The 24,873-nt window shown below is 31.4% G+C and overlaps 2 protein-coding genes and 1 pseudogene across 4 annotated transcripts in view; 1 reads left to right on the forward strand and 2 right to left on the reverse strand.

Moving 5' to 3' along the window:
* The window catches only part of LOC140919453 (uncharacterized), an 8,115-nt gene extending 6,829 nt beyond the window's left edge, over window positions 1-1,286 (reverse strand). The window contains exon 1 of the mRNA XM_073365471.1: window positions 1,115-1,286. Coding sequence (XP_073221572.1) covers window positions 1,115-1,286 — 172 coding nt within the window. The remainder of the gene's footprint in view (window positions 1-1,114) is intronic.
* Window positions 1,287-7,498: 6,212 nt separating this feature from the next.
* On the forward strand, window positions 7,499-11,267 carry LOC101506154 (U-box domain-containing protein 45-like; annotated as a pseudogene).
* A 3,717-nt stretch (window positions 11,268-14,984) lies between these two features.
* On the reverse strand, window positions 14,985-23,045 carry LOC101490226 (pyridoxal kinase). 3 transcript variants are annotated; one of them, XM_004490803.4, is made up of 13 exons: window positions 22,821-23,045; window positions 22,514-22,623; window positions 21,422-21,515; window positions 20,830-20,934; window positions 20,294-20,377; window positions 19,925-19,998; window positions 19,599-19,663; window positions 18,597-18,660; window positions 17,431-17,496; window positions 16,496-16,552; window positions 15,742-15,786; window positions 15,601-15,654; window positions 14,985-15,416 (listed from the first exon to the last, which is right to left on the reverse strand). In XM_004490803.4, the coding sequence occupies exons 1-13, from the start codon at window positions 22,936-22,938 to the stop codon at window positions 15,276-15,278; spliced, it is 1,077 nt and encodes a 358-aa protein (XP_004490860.1). In that variant the 5' UTR covers window positions 22,939-23,045; the 3' UTR covers window positions 14,985-15,275. The 3 variants fall into 3 exon arrangements, with proteins under 3 accessions (XP_004490860.1, XP_073221650.1, XP_073221651.1); XM_073365549.1 differs by having other exon boundaries at window positions 22,738-22,878; XM_073365550.1 differs by having other exon boundaries at window positions 22,733-22,866.
* Window positions 23,046-24,873: the final 1,828 nt, after the last annotated feature.

Genomic DNA, 24,873 nt, shown 5'->3' on the forward strand with positions numbered 1-24,873 from the left:
AAATATAAAATGAATGAGTCAAAAATTATGACAACTCCCATGCATCCATCTACCTCTTTAGAAAAAGATGAAAATGTCAAATCTGTTTCTGAAAAAGAATATCGAGGAATGATTGGTTCTTTGTTGTATCTAACTGCTAGTAGACCAGATATTGTGTTTGCAGTAGGATTATGTGCTCGATTTCAATCAGCACCAAAAGAATCCCACTTAACTGCAATTAAACGCATATTTAGATATCTCGTTGGAACAACTAATCTTGGTCTTTTGGTATAGAAAGGTTCCCATTTTGATATTATAGCATACTGTGATGCTGATTATGCTGGAGACAAAGTTGAAAGAAAAAGCACAAGTGGAGCATGTCAGTTCCTAGGTGAAGCATTAATCAGTTGGTCATGCAGAAAACAGAACACCATAGCACTATCCACAACTGAGGCTGAATATGTGTCAGCTGCAAACTGCTGTTCACAAGTTTTGTGGATTAAGAACCAACTTCAAGATTACTCTGTAAGCTATTCCAGTATTCCAATTTATTGTGATAATACAAGTGCTATAAATTTGTCCAAAAATCCAATTCAGCATTCTAGATCAAAACATATTGAAATAAAACATCATTTTATTCGTGATCATGTCAATAAGAAAGACGTTGAATTAATCTTTGTTGATACTCAAAATCAACTTGCTGACATTTTCACAAAGCCTCTTGTGGAGGATAGTTTTAATTCAATTAAAGAAAAACTGAGAATCATGAAAAATCCAGAAAATTCTGGTTAAAATCTGCTTCTGCAGAAAACGGAGATCGTTTATCAGTCTCCGTTTCGCGATTCATCATTCTCCGTTCTAAAAAGGCAACAGTCTGTTTTTCCCCCTCAAAATCAAAAAAAGGCAAATCTTGGCATTTATTACACGTGCCCTTGTGTCTGAAGCTAGTATGCTGACACATACACTCCCTAATCCCCCAAAATGTTTTTCCCATTTCCCTAGGTACAAACTATTGGGCAGCATACTCATCATTACTCCACCTTTTTCTCTCCATCTTCTCAAGTCAGAAAACTGTTTCTCTTCTCACCTTATTTTCCCCAAAAGCTGGAATCATCTTTCTTTTTCTCTAAGTCACGTTCACTGTTCATCTTCTTCATCATCTTCTTCTCAAAAAACAACCATGGCTCGAACCAAACAGGCTGCACGAAAAAATGCCTCTCCCTGTACACCACCCTCTTCATCTTCCTCATACCAATCAAGAGAGCGTTCTCCCTCTCCACCACCTCGCCCATCACCACCACACACATCTTCTGCCTCTCCCTCTTCTCACAATAGTCAAGAAGTTCTAAACCTCATTCCTATGTCTACCTTTCTTCCACCACTATACACTCGTCCTACACCAAACTTCGCTCAAGTGTCTCCCCATCTTCGCACCAGAATCACCCCTCCACGCCGCTCCATGCGTGTCTAGTCTGGTATTGGTACGTCGAAATCCATGAACCCTAAACCATTTTATTTCATCATTTCAGACTCTAAGAGTGATGACTCTTCTGATTCGTGTCCCCCAGTAGCAAAATCACCAACACAAACTGAACCACAAAGAAACACGATGCCCACAGTACCAACACCACCACCACAAATTCCATCAACAACTACTAACCCTTCGACATCCTCAAAGTCGGCTTTCTTTTCTGAACCTTCACACTCAACTCCTCCCCATCAAAAACAGAGATCGTTAAATGACATTGTTTCCCCTTCCACAAACCAAAAAGAACCACTCTCTCAACCAAAACCACCAACTAAACCCATGAGAACCAAAAACACAATCACTATTGCTCAATTTCTTGCTCGCAAAAATCTCCCAAATCCTCAGAGAAAGAAAACGCTTGACCCAAAACAAAACCTAAAAACGAGTCAGAAACCCACCTCTCCAGAACATTCTCCCGAATGTTCCCCACCACAAGAACGTTCTCTGATTGCTCCTCCACCAGAATCTTCTCCACATCCACAAAAGCATCCCAAACGATCTTCCCCTATATCCACATCCTCTGATTCTGAACCATCTCCCCCAACTAAGAAACCAAAACAGAATGCTCCTCCTCTAATCTCCCTTGCCAAATCAAAACTCTTCAATGAAAAATGGGCTCATCGCCCAGTTGGGATCGGCAGAGTCTTTGTTTTTGATAATCTTGTTGTAGATGGCAATGCTGTTCAGCACCATACTGATGTTCTTGGCTGGACTTCATTCTTAAAGATCTCTGAATCTTACTTCCCAAATGTTGTCCGTGCATTCTACTGCAATGCCAAAACTTTTGCTGACAAATCTCTTTTTATCTCAAAAATTAAGGGAGTAGAAATCAGATTGACTCCAGACGTTTTGGCCAACATCCTTCAGCTCCCAACAGAAGGGTCATCTGTCTTTGGTGACAACTGGTATTTGGCTTTGGGTCTTAGAAAGACAGATGTTTTGGCCGAGCTGTTTGAAGACAACTCCACACGATTTTTGGCCACTTATTTGAAGCCTCTCCCCAAAGTTTTCAACAACATGTGTCAACATACTCTGATTCCACACTGTGGAAGTCATGAGTACGTCTCTGATAATGACGCCTTGCTTATTTATCATCTGTTAAACTGCAAGAGATTGAATTTACCTCATGTAATTCTCTAGCACATGATCTGTGCAGCCCAAAAAGATTACAAAAAGAATAATGTGCCTTATGGCATGGTCCTGACCAAAATCTTCAGGCATTTTGGAGTATCTCTTGCATCTGAAAAATCTTTGATCAAAATTTCCAAGTTTTCCACCAAAAATCTATCTCATATGCGTAACACCGCTCTGCTCCAACACCTACTCCTCCATCCTGTCCCATCTCTCTTAAAAGGAAGAGATCAACAGGAAGACGACTTCCAAAAATCCTATTTCCTTCTCCTCTCCTTCTACTGATCCTAAGGAAATCTCAGACAAAACACCTACACCAGAACGTTCTCCACCTCCTCCAGAACGTTCTCCATAACATATTCCATCACATTCCACTCTTTTTGCTCAAACATCTGGCACTGTCCCTTCACATATTCCCTCTTATTCTCAACCACTTCACTGCCCTACACATGACTTTAGTACTCTCTTGTCTAATCCTCTTCTGTCTACCATGTCTCCACTGTTTGTTTCACCACAGAAAACCAGTTCCTCCATTTTTGGCATAAGTCAGTTTTTGAACTTTCCCGCTACTGCTGACCCATCTACCTCATATGTTGGCCCCCTACCATCTGTTTCATCTTCTTTTGCCTCTCTTCCATCCTTATCTACCATGCCTATTCCCTCCAACACAGTTGTTGCTACCTCTTCTCAACCCTCCACTCACCTTCCCTCCACTTCCACCTTAGCTGCACCCTCAAACTCTGATATCATGGCCGCTCTCCAGATCATCATGGCAAGACAAATTCAGCATGATCAAGAGACTGCTTTACTCAGAACTTGGATGGCTGATCACCTTGCTCGCAAGCTGGGAATTCCACCTCCGCCTCCTCATCCGGTGCCCCCTCCTTCTCAGATCCCTCATGCTGGAAAATCCTCCTCCTCCGAAGGATCTTCTCCCTCCCTAGCCTCTTAGGTCTATCACTTATGTCTTTTTGTATGGACTAGGAACAACATGAAGACATTCAATGTTAATAAGTAACACAATTTCACAAACATCAATACAGTTGCTAGGACTAGGAACAACATGAAGATAAACATGTTATAATGCTACACAATCACATTACTTAAAGTACTTAGTGACTATGACTAAGAGGTCATTGACTAGGTGCCACCTATGTTATTTTCCTGATATTGATCATGTGATTTTATAATTCTAATTCTATTACATTTACACATCGTTAATGTGCCATGGACGTACAAAGAGAAACTTGGTTAGGCCACCTGCACTTACACATTGTTATTGTGCCATGGAAGTACAAGGAAAAACTTGGTTAGCAGATAAAGACTGTAACCTGCAAATTTTCACAACACAACATCCAATTATAGGTATGTTACGTCAAAAACCATTATACACCCACTATAACAACAACTGTTATATATTGTCCTCCTCGCTATCCTCGCTACATAATACAACAAAATGAAGTATTATAGAAAGAGAGAGAGAGAGAGAGAGAGAGAGAGAGAGAACTTACTGAGCTTCCAATCGTGCCTTTTTGTTAGCCTTCCTATGGATTATTCTCCGCTTTTTTGAACTTAAACCGTTAGCAATAAGTGTGGCATCTGATTGCTGAGACTCATCAGCAGACTTGGTGGCTTTAGGGGTTGATTCTTGTTTTGGCATACCAGGTTGTTAACAAGTGCAAGTAATTGGGCCAGACTCAAGAGGTACAACTTGAATATCATTAGTAATAGCATTACCGATAGGACTTGCGACTTCCTTATATTTATCATACGAACCTAAAGGATCGCTAATATGAAGTACAACATCTGGCTGCTGAGACTCATTGGGACACTTGGCGGCGTCAGGGGTTGGTTTGCGTTTTTGCATCTCAGGTTGTTGGCATGAGGAAACAACTGGGTCAGACTCAGGAAGTACAACATTTATCGCATTAATATTAGCTACCCACAGGATCTACAACTTTCTTGTCTCTATGATCCATTGCCATTGAGAAATGTGCAGTATTTACTTTGGATGAACAATACATTTTATATTTTGACTTGATTATTTGGCAAAGCATTTCCGAGTCAGAGTTACCTGCATTAGATAGTTGATTAGTAATGCAAAGGCATGTCTATCTTAAAACTAAATATCTGTTGTAAATTTGCAGTGAAGGAATCAAAAGAATACCCAGCATTGAAAGAATAGCAGCACGAGCTGCCAAAAGCTTTGCATCCTTTTTGCTTCTAGCCACATCTACGGTGTAACTTGAACCAATAAAATCCACAGTACATACAAAAACTAGAACCACTTCTTGGGGCTGAACAGTGTTGTATGTAGGTAGTGTTGAGACAAACTCTATATTTTAAAGTTTTGATGAAAATAAACAAAGGTTAATTAAGAATGTTAATTATGATTCTAAATGTTATGTTAATTTAACTTGTGTTTTTGAGTGGATTTAATTAAGAGCAGAATCAAGCAAATACAAGAAAAGACAACAACAAGACCATTCTGCATCATAACAGAGAATGATCTTCAGCTTCACCAAATTATCCATCACAACAAGTTGGTCAAATCTTTTCTATCCCTGTGATAAAAATTCTGCTCTGGAAATCTTTCATATCTAATAAGTACATGGCAAGGAACAAGTACGAATAATCCAGACTCAAAAAGGATATTTGATCACAAAGATCAAAGGGTTCAAAGATGGACAAAAGTCATGACGGCTTAAGAACTCCAAAATTCAAATGTCAAGAAAACTTGATCAATCTGGGTATATGACAAGACAAGAACAAAGGAAATACAGAACGTTTAAAACGGGAACTCCAGAATGATTATTGAAGCTCAAGAAAGTTCAAACTGATAAAACCAAGAACGTTAATCATTCTCCATTTTCTGCACATCAACAGCAGCCTTGCATCCTCTCTGTTTCAGTCTGCAATTCGCTTCAAATCTTCTCCAACCTCCTCTAGCTACACTCAAGACTCAAGACAGATAATGTACCATCCAAGATCAATGAAGAAATGTCAAAGAAAGGACATAGATGCTTTAAATGCTAAACCATTAAAAGTCAAAAAGCTATTTCGAAGAAGGATTATTTTTATTCTAAAAATAATGGTTCAGTCAAAAAGCATAGTTTCTCCAACAGCTCTTGTACCTTCATTCAAGTACATCTACAGCCTATAAATAGAAGGCCATCATCCCAGTTCTCAGCAAGAAATTCAAGTGCTAAGTAATCAACAATATACAATCACACTTAAGCTTGAAATTCTGCAAAACAGAGGCAACATCATTTTCTGCAATTCGCGAAACAGCCACTGTTGCACATTCACATATCAGCTGCGAAATTGTCATTAGATACTCTGTAAAGAATCTATTCTCAAACAAGAGTTGAGCAATATCAGATTCTGTCAAATTCAATCATTTGTAAAAACTCAAACTATAAGAGTTTCTTTATAGTTTGTTTAAGATTGCTTCCTATCAAGGTTAGATAGGCGTTGTAATTGCTTTCTGGGTGGAAAGTAATTAAGAAAGAAATAGATCAAGGTCGATCTATTCTAAGTGGTGTAAGATTAAGAAGGCTCTTCGTTTTAAACACTTAGTGGAAAATCTCACAGTGTGAGGACTGGACGTAACCCACGTTGGGTGAACCAGGATAAATCTTTGTGTGGTATTCTCTTTCCTATCTCCTTCTTTATTATACTGCATTAATCAATTAAGATAAAATAGAAACTGATTTTCTGCTAATTTAAGAACGTTCTCTGTTTTATAACATAAACCAAGAACGTTCTCCGTTTTCTGTTTCATAACCAAGATCATTCTTGAGTTATTTTCTTAAGTTTCAACAGGAATTTTTAAAAGGCATATTTACAATTCAAACCCCCATTTCTTGTAAATCGACATTGTTACTAAAATAAACCATTATTTTAGTATTTGAAAGTGTAAGGTGCAAGGATAAACCATTGTTTTGTGTAAATCTTTTTGTAACAAGTCTAACTTTGAATTTATCAATGGTACCATCAACTTTCAGTTTCTTCTTAAAAATCCATTTACAATCTATGGGTTTGAATCTAAGTTAGAGGTCTACTAATTTCTAAGTTATATTTCCCATAATTGAGTCCATTTTATCTTGGATGACTTCTTTCTAAAAGACAGATTTTTAGACTTTATTGTCTCTTCATATGTGTCTGAGTCACTATATAAGTTATAGCAAATTGGTCTATAACTATTAATAGAATCATTTATACCTTCTACAAGGAACATAAAGAAGTCATGTCCATAACTTTTTTTTTTTCTTTCTCTTTTACTTCTTTTAGGTTGTGAACATGTCAAAGTATCATTGTTAGATACATTATTTTATATACTTTGTACACTAGAATGAATAATTTTCTTCGGATGTGAAATTGAGATAAATCTATTTTTTTTTTAAATTGTACCGATTGACTCAATCACACGCTTTTAATAGTAGATTCAATAACCATGAATCTACATGCTTTACTATTTTAAACATAGCCTATAAATACACTTTCAATTCCTCTTTTTTCTAATTTCTTTAAATCGCTAAGATTATAAATATTTCAAAAATATTTCTAATTATGTTGCATTCAATCAGTCTGATAGTAAATAATTAAAAATTCAACCGAAATTTATAATAAATTGTTAAATATAAAAATCAAATCCATAGTAAATAATATTCATAATTTCATATATATTTTATAACATGATAGTTTGTTTCCTCAAATATGCACTCAAGTAACAACCGTTCGTCTCCCACTATCTTTGTCTCAACTTTCTAATATAATTGTTGCTTAACGCCTCTAACAAACAACCTCTGTTTTTCTCACTCCACTCTCTTAGATCTATCTCTCTCTAAAATTCGAGCAATGGAGATTTTTCCTACAATGTTGGAGGACAATGATAGAGAGACAAGAACAGTAGCCGTACGAAAAGCCTTGGAGCTGTTACAGCTCGACGATCAGGATTTGAGGATCCAAGCCGCTAAGGATATCCGCCGCCTCACCAAAACATCCAGCTGTTGCCGCCGTCAGCTTCGTCGAGCTATTGCTCCACTTGTCTCATTGCTCCGAGTCGACTCACCCGAGTCCCACCAACACGCTCTTCTTGCTTTGCTTAACCTCGCAAGTATTTTGATTTACTAAATATAATATCATATGTATGTGAATTATTGAGTTAACTGTGATTCATAAATGTGCAAGGTGCCATCACAATAATTTATGAATCTATCAAAATTATAAAATAATACTTAAATGTAATAATTTTTTAATATATCAAAATTACAAAATCATATTTAATTATGTCTTTTATTTGTTATTTTAATCTTCAAATGATTTTTTAATTAATCAAATTAAATCTCATATCAAATGTGTTTTTATTGATTAAATTAATCTCTTTGTAATATTACTGACAAAAGAAATATTGAGAGTGACAATTTCAATTTATTCAAAACAATATCGTGATTGCTCAAGAATAAAAATGGTTGATATTTGATTTGAGAATTTTATGTTCATTACACTAGGAAAATAATTTAAGTTGAGTCCTTTTGTAAAAAAAAGAAACAAGCAGAATTATCATATTTTTCCTCCAATTGAGATGTAGGAACATTTTTTATAGAATGAGATATGTCAAAGTTTTTTTTTTTTTTGTTAATTCACATATCTGTCAAAGTTTTAAATTTTCATGCTTTTGATTTTTCTTTTGCTTTCACAATGAATATGTACATGTACTAAGATGCCGGTTAATCGTGGTTTCTTACACTGGCTTGGATTCATATGCATACTGTTTATCAATTAATAATTGGATGGTTGTTTTTATTTGGCAACAATATATTTATACTTCTTTAAATTTAAGTTAACTTTTATTTAAATTTTTTAAATTTATTTTATTCTGATTAATGCTTTAAGTTACATTTTGTGTGTATTGTTAATGTTTTATTTTAATTTTAACAAAAATTTTAAAAGTTTTTGATCATTTAAAACTCTACACAACACTTCAATAGTATATCTCTTATACTTCAATAGTAACTTAAATGATCAAATCAAAACGAAAAAAAAAACTTAAAGAACTTGAGTGAAAATAGAACTAAACTTAAATGACTCGATGTATACTTTTGTCTTTTTATTTGATTCAAACTAGGATTTTGACTTATATAATTTTTTTCTTAACAAATGAGATTATTGTAATTTCAACTTTGCTGCAACCACGGTTACCTTTATATTTGGTACCAAAATCCTTTTATATTAAAGATGTTAAAAACGAAATTTAAAAAATAAATTTAAAAAATAAATTTATTATGTTATTAAAATAAAATATAATTTTTATTTAAATAAACCATATAAAGCAATATCACTATAGGAAGCAAACCAATTAATCAACTATCAATTAAAACCTATAAATGAGAGAGAATTCTGGTTGTTGTCATCTCATTTGACTTTTGTTTTATAGACTTAATCTTAGAAGATGGTTCATGTCCCTACATCAATTCAATGTAGTGTTCAACCATCTAATGGATTTATTTTCCAATTTTATGTACTCTTCTTCTCATTAAGACTAATAGAAGCAAAATTGAAGATTTAATTGTTTTTTATTTATAAGCAAATGTTAGTAAATTAATAGTTACAATGGTTTGTCTAAATTTAAATTTAGGAGTTCGTTTTTATAACTCATTTGACGCTCCTTAGCTCATCAACCAAGTAGCGGAACAAAATTTAATTAATTTGATTTTGTCGATTGTTATTTGATGAACTCTTTCATGTCACTTTTAAGTTATAACAGTGGTCAAACATATTTAGGCCAAAGTGTAAATAAAACAACCTAACTTTCAATTTTTTCAAATTATTGCTGTGCCAATAATTTTCAATTTGAAAATCTTGACCTCTCTATTTTCCATGAAGTCGTATATAGAAGCCTAATCTATAATTAGACTTTGTTTGGTTCCTTTGCTTCCTTTTATACCAAATGCTTATAATAAGAGAAAAGTAACTATACACAATATATTTGTTCTATTATCAAATTTTCGAGTTATTTAATAATTATAGATAGACTATCAGCTTGATAAATAAGTTATAATCAATTTTATTTAATATTGTTTTAAAAATTCAACCGAATATCAAATCATTGAAATTTTTAGTTTATTGTTCAACTACTTTAAATTATTCGAATCAGATGCATCTGCAATAGAATCACTAAAATAATCAAACTATAAACAATATTGGATCATAGTTCAACCGATTGAACTATTCTATTCGGTTCAATTTTGAAATATAACTGCAATAAATATATGATATATTCTCTAACAATCCTAAAAGTTTAAATCATGAAAAATAAATATAATATTAATCTGGCTTAAACATTTTTTTGGGTCTTCTTGGTATTGTCTTCCCTTTATAGCATGCTATGATTAGTCCTACATCTGAATAAAGCTAATCCAATAAAGTTGCTGATTAGAGTATGTTATCGAGTTGAAAAATATTATAAACCATGATTTTCAGTGTTTGTTCCTTATGTTATTTTCTTTGTTTGTGTACTAGATACTTCATAACCAAATTTAACTTTATATATGCATTATACATAGTTTAATTAATAGCATTTATTAGCTTTTTTTCACTATACCACTTAAAAAATTTTGACCTCTTTTTTCATCAAGCAGGAACAAAATTAGCATTGTGCAAGCAGGTGCATTAGAACCAATAGTTAATTTTCTCTCTTCACAAAATAAAAATCTTCAAGAGTATGCAATTGCATCATTGCTTACTCTATCAGCCTCAACAACAAACAAACCAATCATCACTTCTTATGAAACAATTCCACTTCTTATTAACATTCTTAGAGATGGAAGCCACCAAGCCAAAACAGATGCAATAATGGCTCTATCCAATTTATCAACACACTTTGACAACATCATCACTATACTAGAATCAAATCCAATTCCATTCATAGTTAACATTCTCAAAACCTCTAAAAAATCCTCAAAAACAACTGAAAAATGCTGTTGTTTGATAGAATCCTTGGTTGATTATGAAAAAGGAAGAGTCTTCTTATCGTCCGAACAAGGCGGCGTTCTTTCGGTTGTTGAAGTTCTTGAAAATGGAACACAACAAAGTAAGGAACATGCTACTGGAACATTGTTGAAAATGTGTCAAAGTGATAGATTAAAGTACAAGGAACCAATTTTGAGAAGGTGTTATTCCAGGACTTCTTGAACTTACTCTTCAAAGAACAATGAAGTGTAGGACAAAAGCATGTACCCGTTTGCATCTACTAAGAGATTATGATGTTAATACAGAATGTGACACTCTTGATCATATGGTTTGTGATATTATAGCCAAGATTGATGGTGATGATCATGAATGTGGTAAAGCTAAGAAGATTTTGGCTGAGATGGTTCAAGTTAGTATGGAAAAGAGTTTGAGACATTTAGAACAAAGAGCTTTTCTATGCACCACAAATGATGTGTCTATTACTAATTTTAGTTGTGCTTCTCAAGTTTCTTTTAAATGATTATTGAAACTAGCATCTAAATTTGTTCTCTAATGCAGAAGAGAGAATTAAAAAAAAAAGATAATACATAATTAATGTTAGTTTGAGTGATCGGTATCTGTAAATAAATTAGTATGTTGCACTTGAAATGTCAATTCGTATATGTATAAATATTGAGTGTTTGATAATGGTTAATAAACTAGTATTTTGAACTCATGTAATCAACGGAAAAATATATTCCTTTAAATTTTAATTTGTAATCTTGCTTCAATCAATACTATTTCAACAATACTCATGATATTTTTATTTTTTTAGTTGTTTTATTTAGACCATGAGTTTTTCTTGGTTTGTATAAAAAAAAATACTCTTGAATAAAGTTATATTCTTCATTTTAAATTATATGTGTCAATTGTGTCACTGTAAATATGTGTCACAAAAGTTAAGAATAATATAATTTGTGATAGAATATAATATAATTATGTCATCCTCTTAAAGACGTATATGGAGAACACAATTGAGAAGTGTTTTGGACTAGACTTAGGATGTCATAGTCCAAGTTCGTCAAAGAAGGGATTTGAAGTTGTCTTCCATGGTAACTCACTTAGATCCTCAATCATAGTCATCAAATGGTTGAAAAGGAGATCTTGAGATGATGGACCACGGTAACTCGTCTATGTTCACATCTTAAGCCACTTGATGGCAATCCAACTTTGATTACAACCACCAAATTACAATTATCATTCAATGATTAAAAGGACATATGTCATACATTAGAGGGTGATTCGAGAATCACGAATCCTCCCATATGTTGATCATAACAAAATCTTTCTAAAAATCTTAGAGGAATCCAATATTAATCAAAAACACTCGAGGTTGTAAAAGTACACTCAAATTATAACTTAAACAACATCTCATTCTCTAAAATAAATTTTCTTGATTGTAGAGTATATGAAAGTACACCACTCCCGCCTAGGAGTTTGGAGCAACCATCATTACTCTCTAACAAAAAAAATATGAAGTCTAATTTAGAATAACAAGTAAAGGATTTTTGTATTAAATTTGTTCATATTCAATCCAATTCCAAAACCAAGAGCGACAATCACTACTCTCAATAAAAATACTATCAATTCCACAGGAGTCTACTTTCAGTGTAAAAGAGAAATAAAAGATTTTTATATTAATTGTCTCCTCAATTTTCACACTTGCGTAAGAATAAGAGTATCTAAATGATAGAATTTTTTGTAATCAAGTCTAGTTATTTGAGAGATTGGCACAATGGCCGGTTCAAGTATAAGGCAGTTCCCTTTTAAAAAAAAGTATAACGCCGTCCATGGAAAGTTGACTTTTGTACCCCTCAATTAATCTTGTACCCCTCATTTAAAAAATTTGTTTTTAAATGTCCAAACTACCTTGATAAAACTGTAAAAGTTTAAAAGAATTGTTTTTAATGAAATTTCCGGTAGTTATAAATGAAAGAATGTTGTTTACCGGAAATTTCCGGTAATTATAACTGAATACCGGAAATTTCATTTTTTAAAATTTCCGGGAGTACCACCCGGAAATTTGAAATTTCCTCATTGAAATTTCCCCACGATGCCATCAAGTATTAAGCTTACAAATTTTTTTTCTTCTCATTTTTATAATTACAAAATTGTTTATTAGTAAAACAAAAATAATTATAATATTTTAAAATACCAAATATTATTCATAAATTAATTAATAATAATAATAAAAGTAATAATAATAATAATAAAGTAAAGTAAATTATATTATTAAAACTTTATATATTTTTGAAATATTTTTATTATTATTTTTTAATTATATTAACAATATTTTATTAATTTTTTTATTAGATCGGAATAAAATAGGAGAGAGTTGTTAAGAAAATAAGTTGTTATTTTATAAAATATTCGCAATAAAAATAGGAGTGAGTTGTTAAGAAAATATATTGTTATTTTATAGGCAAAATATTAGGGACACGTTTTGTTTGTTGCACATTTAGTCCACCATTTGATTTTAGGATGAATGTTTGTGGCAAAATATTAGGGACACGTTTTGTTTGTGGCAAAACTTTAGGATGTATTTTTTTTTTCTTCAATTTAATTTTTTTTATTAATAGTATTTTGATTTTTTTAAATAAATTAAAAATAATAAAAAATCAAAATTTTATTATTAAAATAAAATAAAATACATTAAATTAGAGAAAAAAATACGGTTAAATAGATGAGTCAAAACAAACAACTTGTTATATTATAATAACTTTTTTTTATAAATAAAAATTAATAATAATAATAATAATAATAATAATAATAATAATAATAACTGCCAGAAATTTCATTCATTCTAAAATTTCTTTTATAACTACCGAAAATTTCATTTATTCTAAAATTTCCGATAAAAAAATTATTTCATTTTTAACTACCGGAAATTTCATTCATCCTGAAATTTCCGGTAAACAATTTTTTTCATTTATAACTACCGAAAATTTCATTTATAACTGCCGAAAATTTCATTCATCCTAAAATTTGCGGTAGTAAAAAAAAATTCTTTTAAATTTTTACAGTTTTATTAAGGGTAGTTTGGACGTTTTAAACATAAAATTTTTAAATGAGGGGTATAAGATAAATTGAGGGGTACAAAAGCCAACTATCCATTTTTTGGTTAAATACATTTTGTTTGGGTAAAAGGTATTTAGTTATACAAAAGAGAGTTTTTTTTAATTCGTAAAAATAAAATACAATATATCAATTTTTTTTTGTGAATTTTTTAATATTTTTTAATTGTAATTGGATTATATGTTAATTGTCATATCATAAAAAAGAAAATAAATAATATTTTGTAAATCAAAACATAGAAAGAAAAAATAAAAAATGATAATAAAAGATTTTAATAGAAATCGCGCAGAAAATCACTGTTATATCATATGTCAATCACTCTTTATTGTAACAACAAAATTATAAAACAATTGTGTTAGGTTTAACTTTTCATTTTCACTTTTTTTTAATTTTGCATTTCGTATTCACTCATTTTTAAAGTATGTGTTTTTTTTTTATTTGATCTTAAATTAATCTCTTATATTCATGTCTATGTCTAACGTGAGAAAATCAAAAGAGTAGAAAATCTTGTCAATCTTGCAGTGTGATTTATAAAATAGATTTTTGTAGTTATCTTGTCTAGTTTTTTTGTAGTTTTTATTTGGTCTTTCAACCGCTTCTTATTTAAACAAATGAAATTAAAATAAATGAGTTTTTATTTTATTTTTTATTTTTATCTTTCTCTACGGAGAAAAAGTGTTTCTATAGGCAAAAATGCACCAAATGTCCTTTAATTTAATTTAAAGTTACAAGCACATCATTTGGTATTATGTTTTTACTTTCCACAAGTTCAACATTTTATACGTACAAACTATTCGTTTCACTTCCTAACAATCCTAATTAATTGGTTTTTACGCTTATTGAAATAAAGAAAACGAAGTTCGGAATATAAATTATTTTTTTTACAACTAAAATTGCTTATCAATTTGGAGGACATTTAAAGAGAATTAAATGTCATCCATAAAATATAACTCAATCTGCAAATATTTCGATCTGAAAATTAGATTTTTCTTAAAGCTGTCAATTTGACAAATTTATTAATTATTGATCTCAGCCTACATGTTAGAGGGGAAAAAAAATTATAATTCAAAAGGCTTCAATTTTCATAGAGGATCTATAGACACTTTAAAGTTTGAGGTTTTTTCATAGCTCTAATTTTCATAACTTGTGTTTTGCATATTAAAGAACAGCTACAAATATTTGATTACAAAGTGAACAAATATTGTTATAACTTTTCCCACGGACCAGACAAAAACAATTGAGTTTGCTCACGAAATTATTTTGGCTAATGGAAAAAAATATCACAATGCTTTTAATATTAAAAATATATATATGCACAATTATGTCTAATATTCTAGAAATGGGTGGAATGATACTAAAAATAAATTTAGAGCCGATATTATTTATTTTATTTCCTAACTAGTACATATTTGACTTATATGTCACGATGATGATTAAAAAATATGAACTTGGCTTTCAATAGGGTGCAGTGCTATAATTCAACATTGTAGCTCCATTTTCTATTAACTTGATCAAGAAACGGGTATTCAGCTTCAAACCATATCACCATTTAGTTGTATATTTCAGCTTTGAATTTTATTTCTGGACTGCGAATATCATCCTGGCTCTGAATTAATCTGATCTCTAAACTGGATGATTTGGGATCATGTCCAGCACTTTTGTAGTCATTAAGTGTTCTTTGCAAAAGTGCCTACATATATTGGTGATTATTAAATCATTCATTCACCAAAGTGGATTCAAAATTATAAAATCACACAATCGATAACCTTGCATTACTAGCACGACATAGAATCAGTCAAAGATAACTAATATTCCATATCATTGAAAGGAGAAGAAAATAACAAAGATCAATGGCACACATCAAAAGCAAATACCTGCAAGCTTGACACAGCAAGTTCTGCAGCCTTCTCAAGGTTATCCGGGTGTTTCTGGAATGAGTATATGGTTAAAATTAGGCAATGACAAGGAATACTAAATAAGTGAAAAAAATCAAGAAAAAAGTAAATTGACATTACATTGCTCCAACCGAGAAGAAGTGCAGTCATGAGATCTCCTGTTCCCTACCAGCATAAAAACAAAGAACATAATCAAACTTACAGTTATTGACTGTTTTGAGGTTGTTCTAAACAGAACAAGAATTGCAAACCTATTGAATAAATTATAAGTCAAATTGGTAGATTTGAAAACTCAACGGAATTTTTTTTTAAGAGTAACACACTCTTTAAAACACACTTTCCAACACACTCTACTTGATAGGTTAAAATTTACATAGGTTTCACCAAAACATGTGGGTCCCATATAAAATTTTGTAGGATTCATGTTTATTTTAATTAACCAATCAAAGAAAATGTGTTAGAAAGTGTGTTAGCATTATTTTTTGTTTTTTGGATAACTAGTCAAATAATCTTCTTACTGTTCCAAGCAGCAGGTTATATGAATAAATAGCAAGGCATTATGAAATGTTTATATGTGAGCTGCATTTCTGTGCTTAAATTTGAGGTCAAGCCCTTGTATTTTATGCAATGTAAACAAAGAAATGATGTTTATATACACACTAATAAGTACATAAGCTCTGCCCTATTTAGGGAAATGATCAGACAGATATGTGAGTGATAATCCATATCCATATAGATTATAAATGCCACAGAAACAGACATTGGTTCAAGGGGAATTTTATCCCATTATGGCTCCAAATGCACGTTGCCACTCAATGTTTTTTGCTTGGATAGCATTGCAAAAACCAAACATAAACTTATAGAAAATTCATACCGTAAAGTAAGCTTGTATTTTGGGAATTGCAATCTTAAATTGTTTTGGAGGATGTCCCTGCACACAAAAGGTAGTAAAAATTTATTTTACTATGATGAGTAGATAGTGGATAAATATAAACAAATACAATTAAAAATGTCTATGAAGAGTGTGAATAAGTATAGACTACACTGCAACACTTCATACTTCAGTGTTTCTGCCATTATCATGTGTGCTGGCATGTGGATGTTTATATAAATCGTAGCTTGTGGACATGGGTATCTCTAGAAAACAAATAGTAATTTATTTTTGTTCTGATAAAATAATGTTAAACATTGAGTATACAAAATCAAAAGAACTTTTTTTTTTTTGCAGTTTTATCAAAAGAAGTTGAAAGTTGAAAAATATTTTCAAAACACCTATTAATGTACCCAACTAAAAATACCTCATTAACGGATTCTTTTATTTATATTGTAATAACAAGTAAAGATCCCGTGTAAGATTGCACGGGTGCATGGAAAAATGGCGGAAAATAGAGCTGTGAAACTCCATCACATGTCATTAAAGGAAATAATTTTCCTAAAATAGATAGTTAGATTCCATGTCATATTTTCAAAAGTATATTGTGTATGCTTTTTATCCACAAAACATATATGCAAAAAGAGTATCACATTGGCGTCCTGCTCACCAAACTCCCGAGGTGAGTATCACATTGGTGGCCTGTTCACCAGTTTTTTGGTCAAATTGAGTCCAGTAGTTTCGGTTTTCAAATGTATAGAATTGTTGAACATAGAAATTTTACATATCACCGTAAAAACTCAAGGAACAAGAAGACATGTCACGTAAGTTAATTATGAAAATTTAATAACACTGGTTTATACTACTAACCATGTATCTAAAATTAGAAAAAAAAATATTACCATTGATAACAACATTATATGTGACATTTATCCCACCTTTTCCTTTAGATAGCTGCCGATGAGGAGAAGATTCCCGTCTACATTTATACTTGTAATTACAACCTGAGGATGCATATACATTAGCTAAATGATTGTAAGAAACAGAGCATAAGCAAACTTTAACGATTATAGACTTGTTTATTGTGAATTGTGACATTAGGTTTAGACAGTTTCTTAGCATACTAAAAAAATTACATTTAGAAAATATAATTTAAGACACAGACATGAGGTCAACTCTTCCTGGCGCTGCCATGTGTAATTCAAATTCAAGCTTTCGTGTTTGTGTGTAAATGTCTGTAAAATAGAGTGTACCACTTGAGGTCATTCCTATCTCCCACCCATATGTTGTACAAAGTTAAAATCCATGATTATCATGGAGCCAAGAATCCAAGAGAATTTTATTATCTGAATAATAAACAAATAGGTTGAGTTTTAAAAAATTAAGTTATGCAAAAAGAAATTTTACTATCTTTCTATTGTTGTAATCAAATAGGTAATTATGCAACATGCAAGAAAATTAAGTTCAACACATAATAAAACAGTTGAGTTAAAAAGAAAGTCAGAGAAATCAACATGTATCAAAAAAGAAAGTTGGAGCCCATAATCCAGAAAGGTCAAATGTTTTCCATATTGTGTTTTACTATTCAGCAAAAGAATGCACATGGTGGAAGACATGCTGAAGCCTGAAGGGATAGAGTTCCAAGTTTTAACAGAGATATAATATTGAAATGTGTAAAATCGATGTACAGTTGATGTTGAATATTTCAGTTGTGAAGAATAACACCATTTCAATTTTTTCCATGTACATTAAATATCAGTGTTTCAAATGAAAAAAAGCAAGGCCTCAGTCAAATCATTAGAGTGCAATTGGAAGAAGATACATTTGATGAATCTTAACTGGAAGAAGATACATTTGGTGAATTTCAAAATTCCTGAGTATTAGGTTTAAAATTTAATTGATTAGTCAGTTTAGCGTGAAATATTTGTGAGTAATTGATTACATTAGATGTCAGTATGTCACTGAAAATATTAGAACGATAGAGATAAACAGTTTAATGACACAGATCAAAAGGGAGAATGAAAAAGAAATTTAGAACCAAGAGATTTTAATCCCCACCCACGTACTGTGGGGAATTTTCCAACATATAAGATTTAAAACAAACCTTTGAAGGTCCAACTGCATGAAGTAAGTTACAAGCTTCTCGACCATCTTCTTCAGACTGAATCCTGTGATATGAATCTTTTAGAGAAAATACATAGTGGACGTGCAATAGACAGAAATCTGTCGATCACAGCAGTGATAGGAAAATATAACAATATGTAAAGAACACAAATAGCTTCCAAACTCAATATGTTGTAATTTATATATAGGAAATAATATTTCAATCACATGTTGCCTTCTAAAGATGAGGATAATATGTCGCCTATACTCTATAGGTGTAATGTTAGTTTCAAACTAATTAGTTGGATAACGACAAAAGCTCACAATAAGTACACATGCAACATCCTGCTAAAAACAAACAAGACCTTTTTCTCTCTATGTAGGCTGTATCAAAAAACCCCAAATAAACACATCGCATACAACATGCATAAAACAAAGATGTCTACGTATATGAGAAGGGGGCATTAATATTTATAAGCCCACGCCCCCAAAAATATACAAGACATAGACAGGGCATGCACTTCAAATAATTTCCTTGTATTTGAAGTACATTCATAACAATCTTTCAAATTGCAATCTTAGGTTAAATATATTTTAAGCCTTATGAAATTGAAAATATGTTAATTTTTGTCCCTGTATAGTTTGTATATGTTACAGTCCCTACTCCCTATACTTAATAAAAATACAATTTAGGGACTAAAGTGCTCATTTTTGTATTTTTTAGGAATAAAAACATTTGAAATTTTTGTAAGGACTAAAATCAATATATTTCCAATTTTCTAAGGACAAAAAAGTAAAAACATATTTAACCCCACAATCTTTTATATCACGAAAAAAAAAAAAAAAAGTAATATGCTGCCATCTATACTGTAATATCCAAAAGAGAATGAAGCTATGCATTTACATGTCAGCATATAGTTTTCCTTATAATATATGCACAATCATACAATAGCAATTTCCTAACCGAAAAGCTTTTAAGCAATATTAATCATGGTATAATTACCCGAGTCCTGTCAGTAGTTCTGCTTCAAACTGGTTGGGAGTCAACATTGAAGCAATTGGAACAACCTGTTGAAATGTGTGTTACTGAGAGTCAAAATAAGTAAGGATAACATTTAAATGGGCCAGGTGAAAGAAAAGTATGCTTGTGTCATCTCATAAATAGGAACCCAATAACCATGGACCAAAATCTAAATTTGATTATGGATAAATAAATTTTAGCGACATATGATAACTTAGCCAGAGAAGTTCATATATTTTGAATTGTTACATCATGTATATAATTTGCACATGCACACTTGTAGAAACATCTTTGTGGATCGGTCTTACCCTATCACGGTATACTGTCACCAGCTCTTGTGGAACATAAAGCTTTCCTTCATCACCCAACACTGGATCACATACTGAAAAGGAAACAAAACACACATATGTATAGGCAATTTTTCTTTCGATACAAGATAAAAAAAAACACTCAGTAAAGATTGACATCAAACATACAAAAAGTATAAAATCATATTCCCCGGGCTTCAATTGTCAATGCTGATGATAAAAATAACAACAAAAAATTAGGGTTGAAACTGAACTAAACTAGAACTGATGGTTTGGTTTAAATTTTGTTCTTAAGATGTTCATATTCTGAACTAATAACTTCTAAGTTCGACCAAATCTATGTCTCAAATAGATTTTCATAAATCTCACCATATGTAAGCTCAGGGTTTATCGAGCGAAGCTTGGAGACAACGTCCAATACGGTGTTGAGAAAAGAAACTGAACCAATATAACCTGAAAATATGAGTTAGATCCAAAGTCAGAATAATAATCAAAATAAAGAACCAATTTGAAACACAAAAACAGGCAGTTTGGCGACAATATCCCAATATTGCATATAAGTATAGCACATAACATATAATTTCTAAAAAGGGTGGCCCAGTGCATGAGGCTCCGACCCTGGAGAGTAAACAAACACAGCCTTACCCCCTAGCAAGTGGAGAGGCTATTTCCAAGATTTGAACATATAGTTTCAAATACTAAAGGAGGTATAGTTGCAGGATGGTAACTTCAAAAGCTAAAACAATAATAAATAACAATATAATTTTGAAAGATATGTATACTTATTTTAAGGTTGTCAAACGCGTACGTGCACAATTTTTAGTTCACTTCCGAGGGAAAGAAATAGAGTTCACAATTAAATTATACAGACAAGAAACTCTTTGACATATCATATACGATAGTACCTGTTAATAAGTGAGTGTAGTACAACAAGTCATTAGCTTCAAGGCCTTCAATTAGTTCCCATAGTTGCTCTCCATTTAAAACCTGACCCTTGAAAGATGGGTACCCTGCACAATCCTCAAATCTGTCATACAAAAATTTCACTGTCATTTAAAAAGAGGAACCCTTTCCAGATGACCTCACACACCATGTATCAGACCTCAGAGTCCCAATATTGGAAGATGAAGAAACAAAAGAAGCTTGCCTGTGAGACAGCCAAAGGAGTTTGAGAAGGAGATTTAGGATTCCATCTCTAACTACCAAGTACTAACATACTCCCACTTCTCATATTAAATGTCACTTATAAAATAGTTGTTTGTCACACATTATTTGTTATTTCATAATACTAATGAAGCATTAATTACTTTTTCCTACTAACATACCTATGTTTATTGTATTTCAACTCATTAACTACTACACTACCTACTAATAAGGGGACTTTAGTAAATGAAGTTCATTTTATCATAGAAATTAGTATAATTATTAATATGAGACAGATAGAGAGAGTAACTTACTAACAAGTAACATTTGTCCATTAAAAAAATAGATGCTTGCCTGTGTGATTGGAAAACTGCACAGAATTAATTGGATCCACATCATAGCCCAAAAGTTGCAGAGGAAAAATAGCCGATTTGTTTCCAACATAACCCTGAGAGTAATAACAACAAATAAAGCAACAATGTCACCTTAAATACTAAACCATCAAAAAAGTGACCTGATTCTAATAAAAGCATTGCATGCGGCGTGGAAGGGTGACATTCCATCCAAATCACAGGTTATGGTTTGGAGATTATTACAAGGTAGGCTTGAAACAAGAGATAAGCTATTAAAAAGAGGAGTAACCTCTTCTAGTTATGAGGTATCTTGTATTTTCTGTTTTAGTGAAATTGAGACTTGTAATCATCTTTTTTCTCTTATAATGTCTGCGCTGCCATTAATAATTGGTTGGGGATACAAGCGGTGAGTCATAGTAAAGGTGTTCAACATTTTTCCCATCATGGGAGTTTGGTTAGAGATAGTTTTGAAGAAAATTTGGTATTTACTTTGGGTGGTTGTGGTGTGGTGTTTGCAGTTATTAAGGAATAAAAACACATTTCAAGAGGGTGTGGCAGATTGCTCTATGTTAGTATCATAGATAAAGTTGGTGTCTTGAAGTTGGTATGTAGGTAGAACTGATTGATAGCTTAATCTTAGCTCTCCAGACGAGTGGAATTGTCCTATTGGATGCTTTGGTAGGTTGTAATTTTGAATTTCAAAGTCTCACGTGCAAATTGCAATGAGTTGTATTATTCGCTGGAGTACCCTAACACTCATTTGATTCTAATATCATCTTTTGTTATCAAAAAAATAATAATAATTAAACCAACTTAACCTCAACAGTCATGACAATACATAACAAACAATAATATCATATATTAGATATAAACGTTAGTAATTAGTTCGAAAAGATACAAAAGCAACTAACTAACGAACTAGAAACTAACTTTTTGATTTAACTGTAAATAACTAATATTTATATCTAATAGCACACTTGAATTGAACTTGAAAATGTGAATTCTATTACCAAGCTTGACCTATAGACTCAATCTGAATATTTATAGATTCAAAATGATAAATAAAGTGAAGTTAAAAAAAAGGGGGAAAAACCTGAACAGTGTGAGATTGAATGCTGAGTACTCGACCGGTCTCGGAGGGAAGAGCAAGGGAAAGAATCGGAGGCGCCATGTACGAATTCCTGGAGTTTCTCTTCGTTGAATCTGAAACAGGAAAAAATGAAGAAGAAAAAAACGGAAATAATCAAATGAAGCTAAGTAGATGAGAATCGGGAAGCGAGTGGGCGTGTATCTAGCTTGGAATAGTATATACATTACATGATACGAGTTTGAACACGTGGAGAGAGAAAGAGGTTAAGAATTAAGATCGAGGGATTTGGAGAGAGAGAGTGGAATTTTACCGGAAAATAATGAGTTTCTAGGGAAAATCTGGAAGCAGTTGAGTTTGTGTGAGGAGAAAGCGTGGAGTAATGTGGTGTTGTTGTAAAACGCCGGTTTGGGCAGTGAGAGATGAATCATGAATGAAAGAAATAATTTAGATATTTAATTTTATTTTATTATTATTTTTATTTATATTCATTCATGTGTAAGATTGAAAATGTGTAGCGACTAAGATGTGATGTGGACCTCACCTTCTCTTCTAAACCTATAGCCACCATTCCTCCACCTCCTTTTCTTCTTTTTCAGCGTCGAGAAGGGTGCTTTAAGGTTAGTTTTGATCCTAAATCATTCTCTTTATCATTTTTATTTATTTATTTCACTTTTATCTAAAATAATCTTTATATATATTTTGTTTTTTTTTCTTTATATTTTTATGCGATTTTGTGATCATAATGCAATGTTGTTTATTTTATTCGTTATTTTAATATGATATTATTTTAATTTTTTGTCTTATTGTGATATTTATTTAATTAATTTAACAAATTTAATTAGTGATATTGATGCTCTCAATATTATATATTTCTAAAAATGGGTGTTCAAATATTTAGATTTAATTATATTTGTAGGTTTTGTAATATTTATATACAATTTGTTGTTATGTTATTAATATAGATGTTGTTAATTTATTCAGATATTTTTTTTTTAATAATTTTGAATTATTCTCAATCTATATATTATAGCAATTTAAAATAAATGAATATGATAATTTTAAGTAAAAAAAATGTGATGTTAACCTTTTATATCAATATATTTATATTTATTTAGACTTCAACTATGAAACTACGTCAGCCACTTATTTTACTTTTATGGTTTAAACATGGATTTAGTTTATGCAGGCAAATATATTATATTTTATTATAAAAAATTACCTATGTATTATGAGTACATGTTAAGAAATTCAATATACCAATATTATTTTAGAATTTATTTTTTTAATGTTTTAAAAGTTTAAAAATTATTGTTTTTACATAAAATTTTTACTTTTTATTCTTTAAGAGGGGCTTTAAAAGCCCATGTGAGCCTAACTATTTATTTTATTTTATTTCATACTCAGTACAATCGAAATTAATACTAAAAGACAAGCAACGTGATTTTTTTGATTTCCAATTAGAAAAGTCTAAACATGTGATGTGAAGTTGCGAAAAACAACTATAAGGAAATGATTTTATTTTATTTTTTGTTTGAAAAGAAATGATTTTTTATGGTAGTTTTTTGGGGGGTTTTAACATAATAAATTAACACATGCATACTACGTGAGATTCTAGAGCTTACCTAAACGCGTTGAATAAAGATGGTGATTTGATTTCGTTAAAATAAAGAAGAAGTTTTTGTGTGTGAACGAAGGAAACGGGAAAAACAAAATAAAAACTAGAAAGTGTGTGTGGATGAAGAATATAAGATACATGTAAGGCAAAGTCAATATTCATTATATAATCCGATTCATTGATACTATTCTTGAATCCCTTGTGCTTGAGTCAACATAAGCTTAGAGAGAATAGCATGAAATTTCGTACACGAGAAAGTAGTTATTATGATTATCAATCTCATTTTTGTTACAACATTTATGTTTTTATTATTTTCTCTCTTTTTACATAGATAAATCTACAAGTTTTCAATTGTGATTAGTGTTACTTATCTCATAAATACAATATTTTTAATTAATGTTGACCTAAAAGGTTCTTTCCTCTTTTCTTTGGCAAGCAACTAACTATATATGAGTTATCGTATGTTACTACTCTCTTGAAGATATGTGGATGACTTGTTTGGTCATCTAGAGGTGTCACAAACTTTTTATTGTCATTGTGTTAGTAAATACATGATCACATGTCTTTTTATTTTTTATAGGAGTTAGTCTATATTAGAAGGGTTTATTTTACTCTAAATTCGACGTTAAGGAAGAATGGTTCTTGATGTAGAGACAAAATATGTACGTTTTCCAAACTCTTGAAGTACTGAGATTCATTTTACTCAATGTAATTTTAATTTTGTTATGGAATTCTCACAATACTTACT

This window comes from Cicer arietinum, chromosome 2 (genome assembly GCF_000331145.2).
Source record: "Cicer arietinum cultivar CDC Frontier isolate Library 1 chromosome 2, Cicar.CDCFrontier_v2.0, whole genome shotgun sequence".
In the NCBI taxonomy this organism is placed as follows: Eukaryota; Viridiplantae; Streptophyta; class Magnoliopsida; order Fabales; family Fabaceae; genus Cicer; species Cicer arietinum.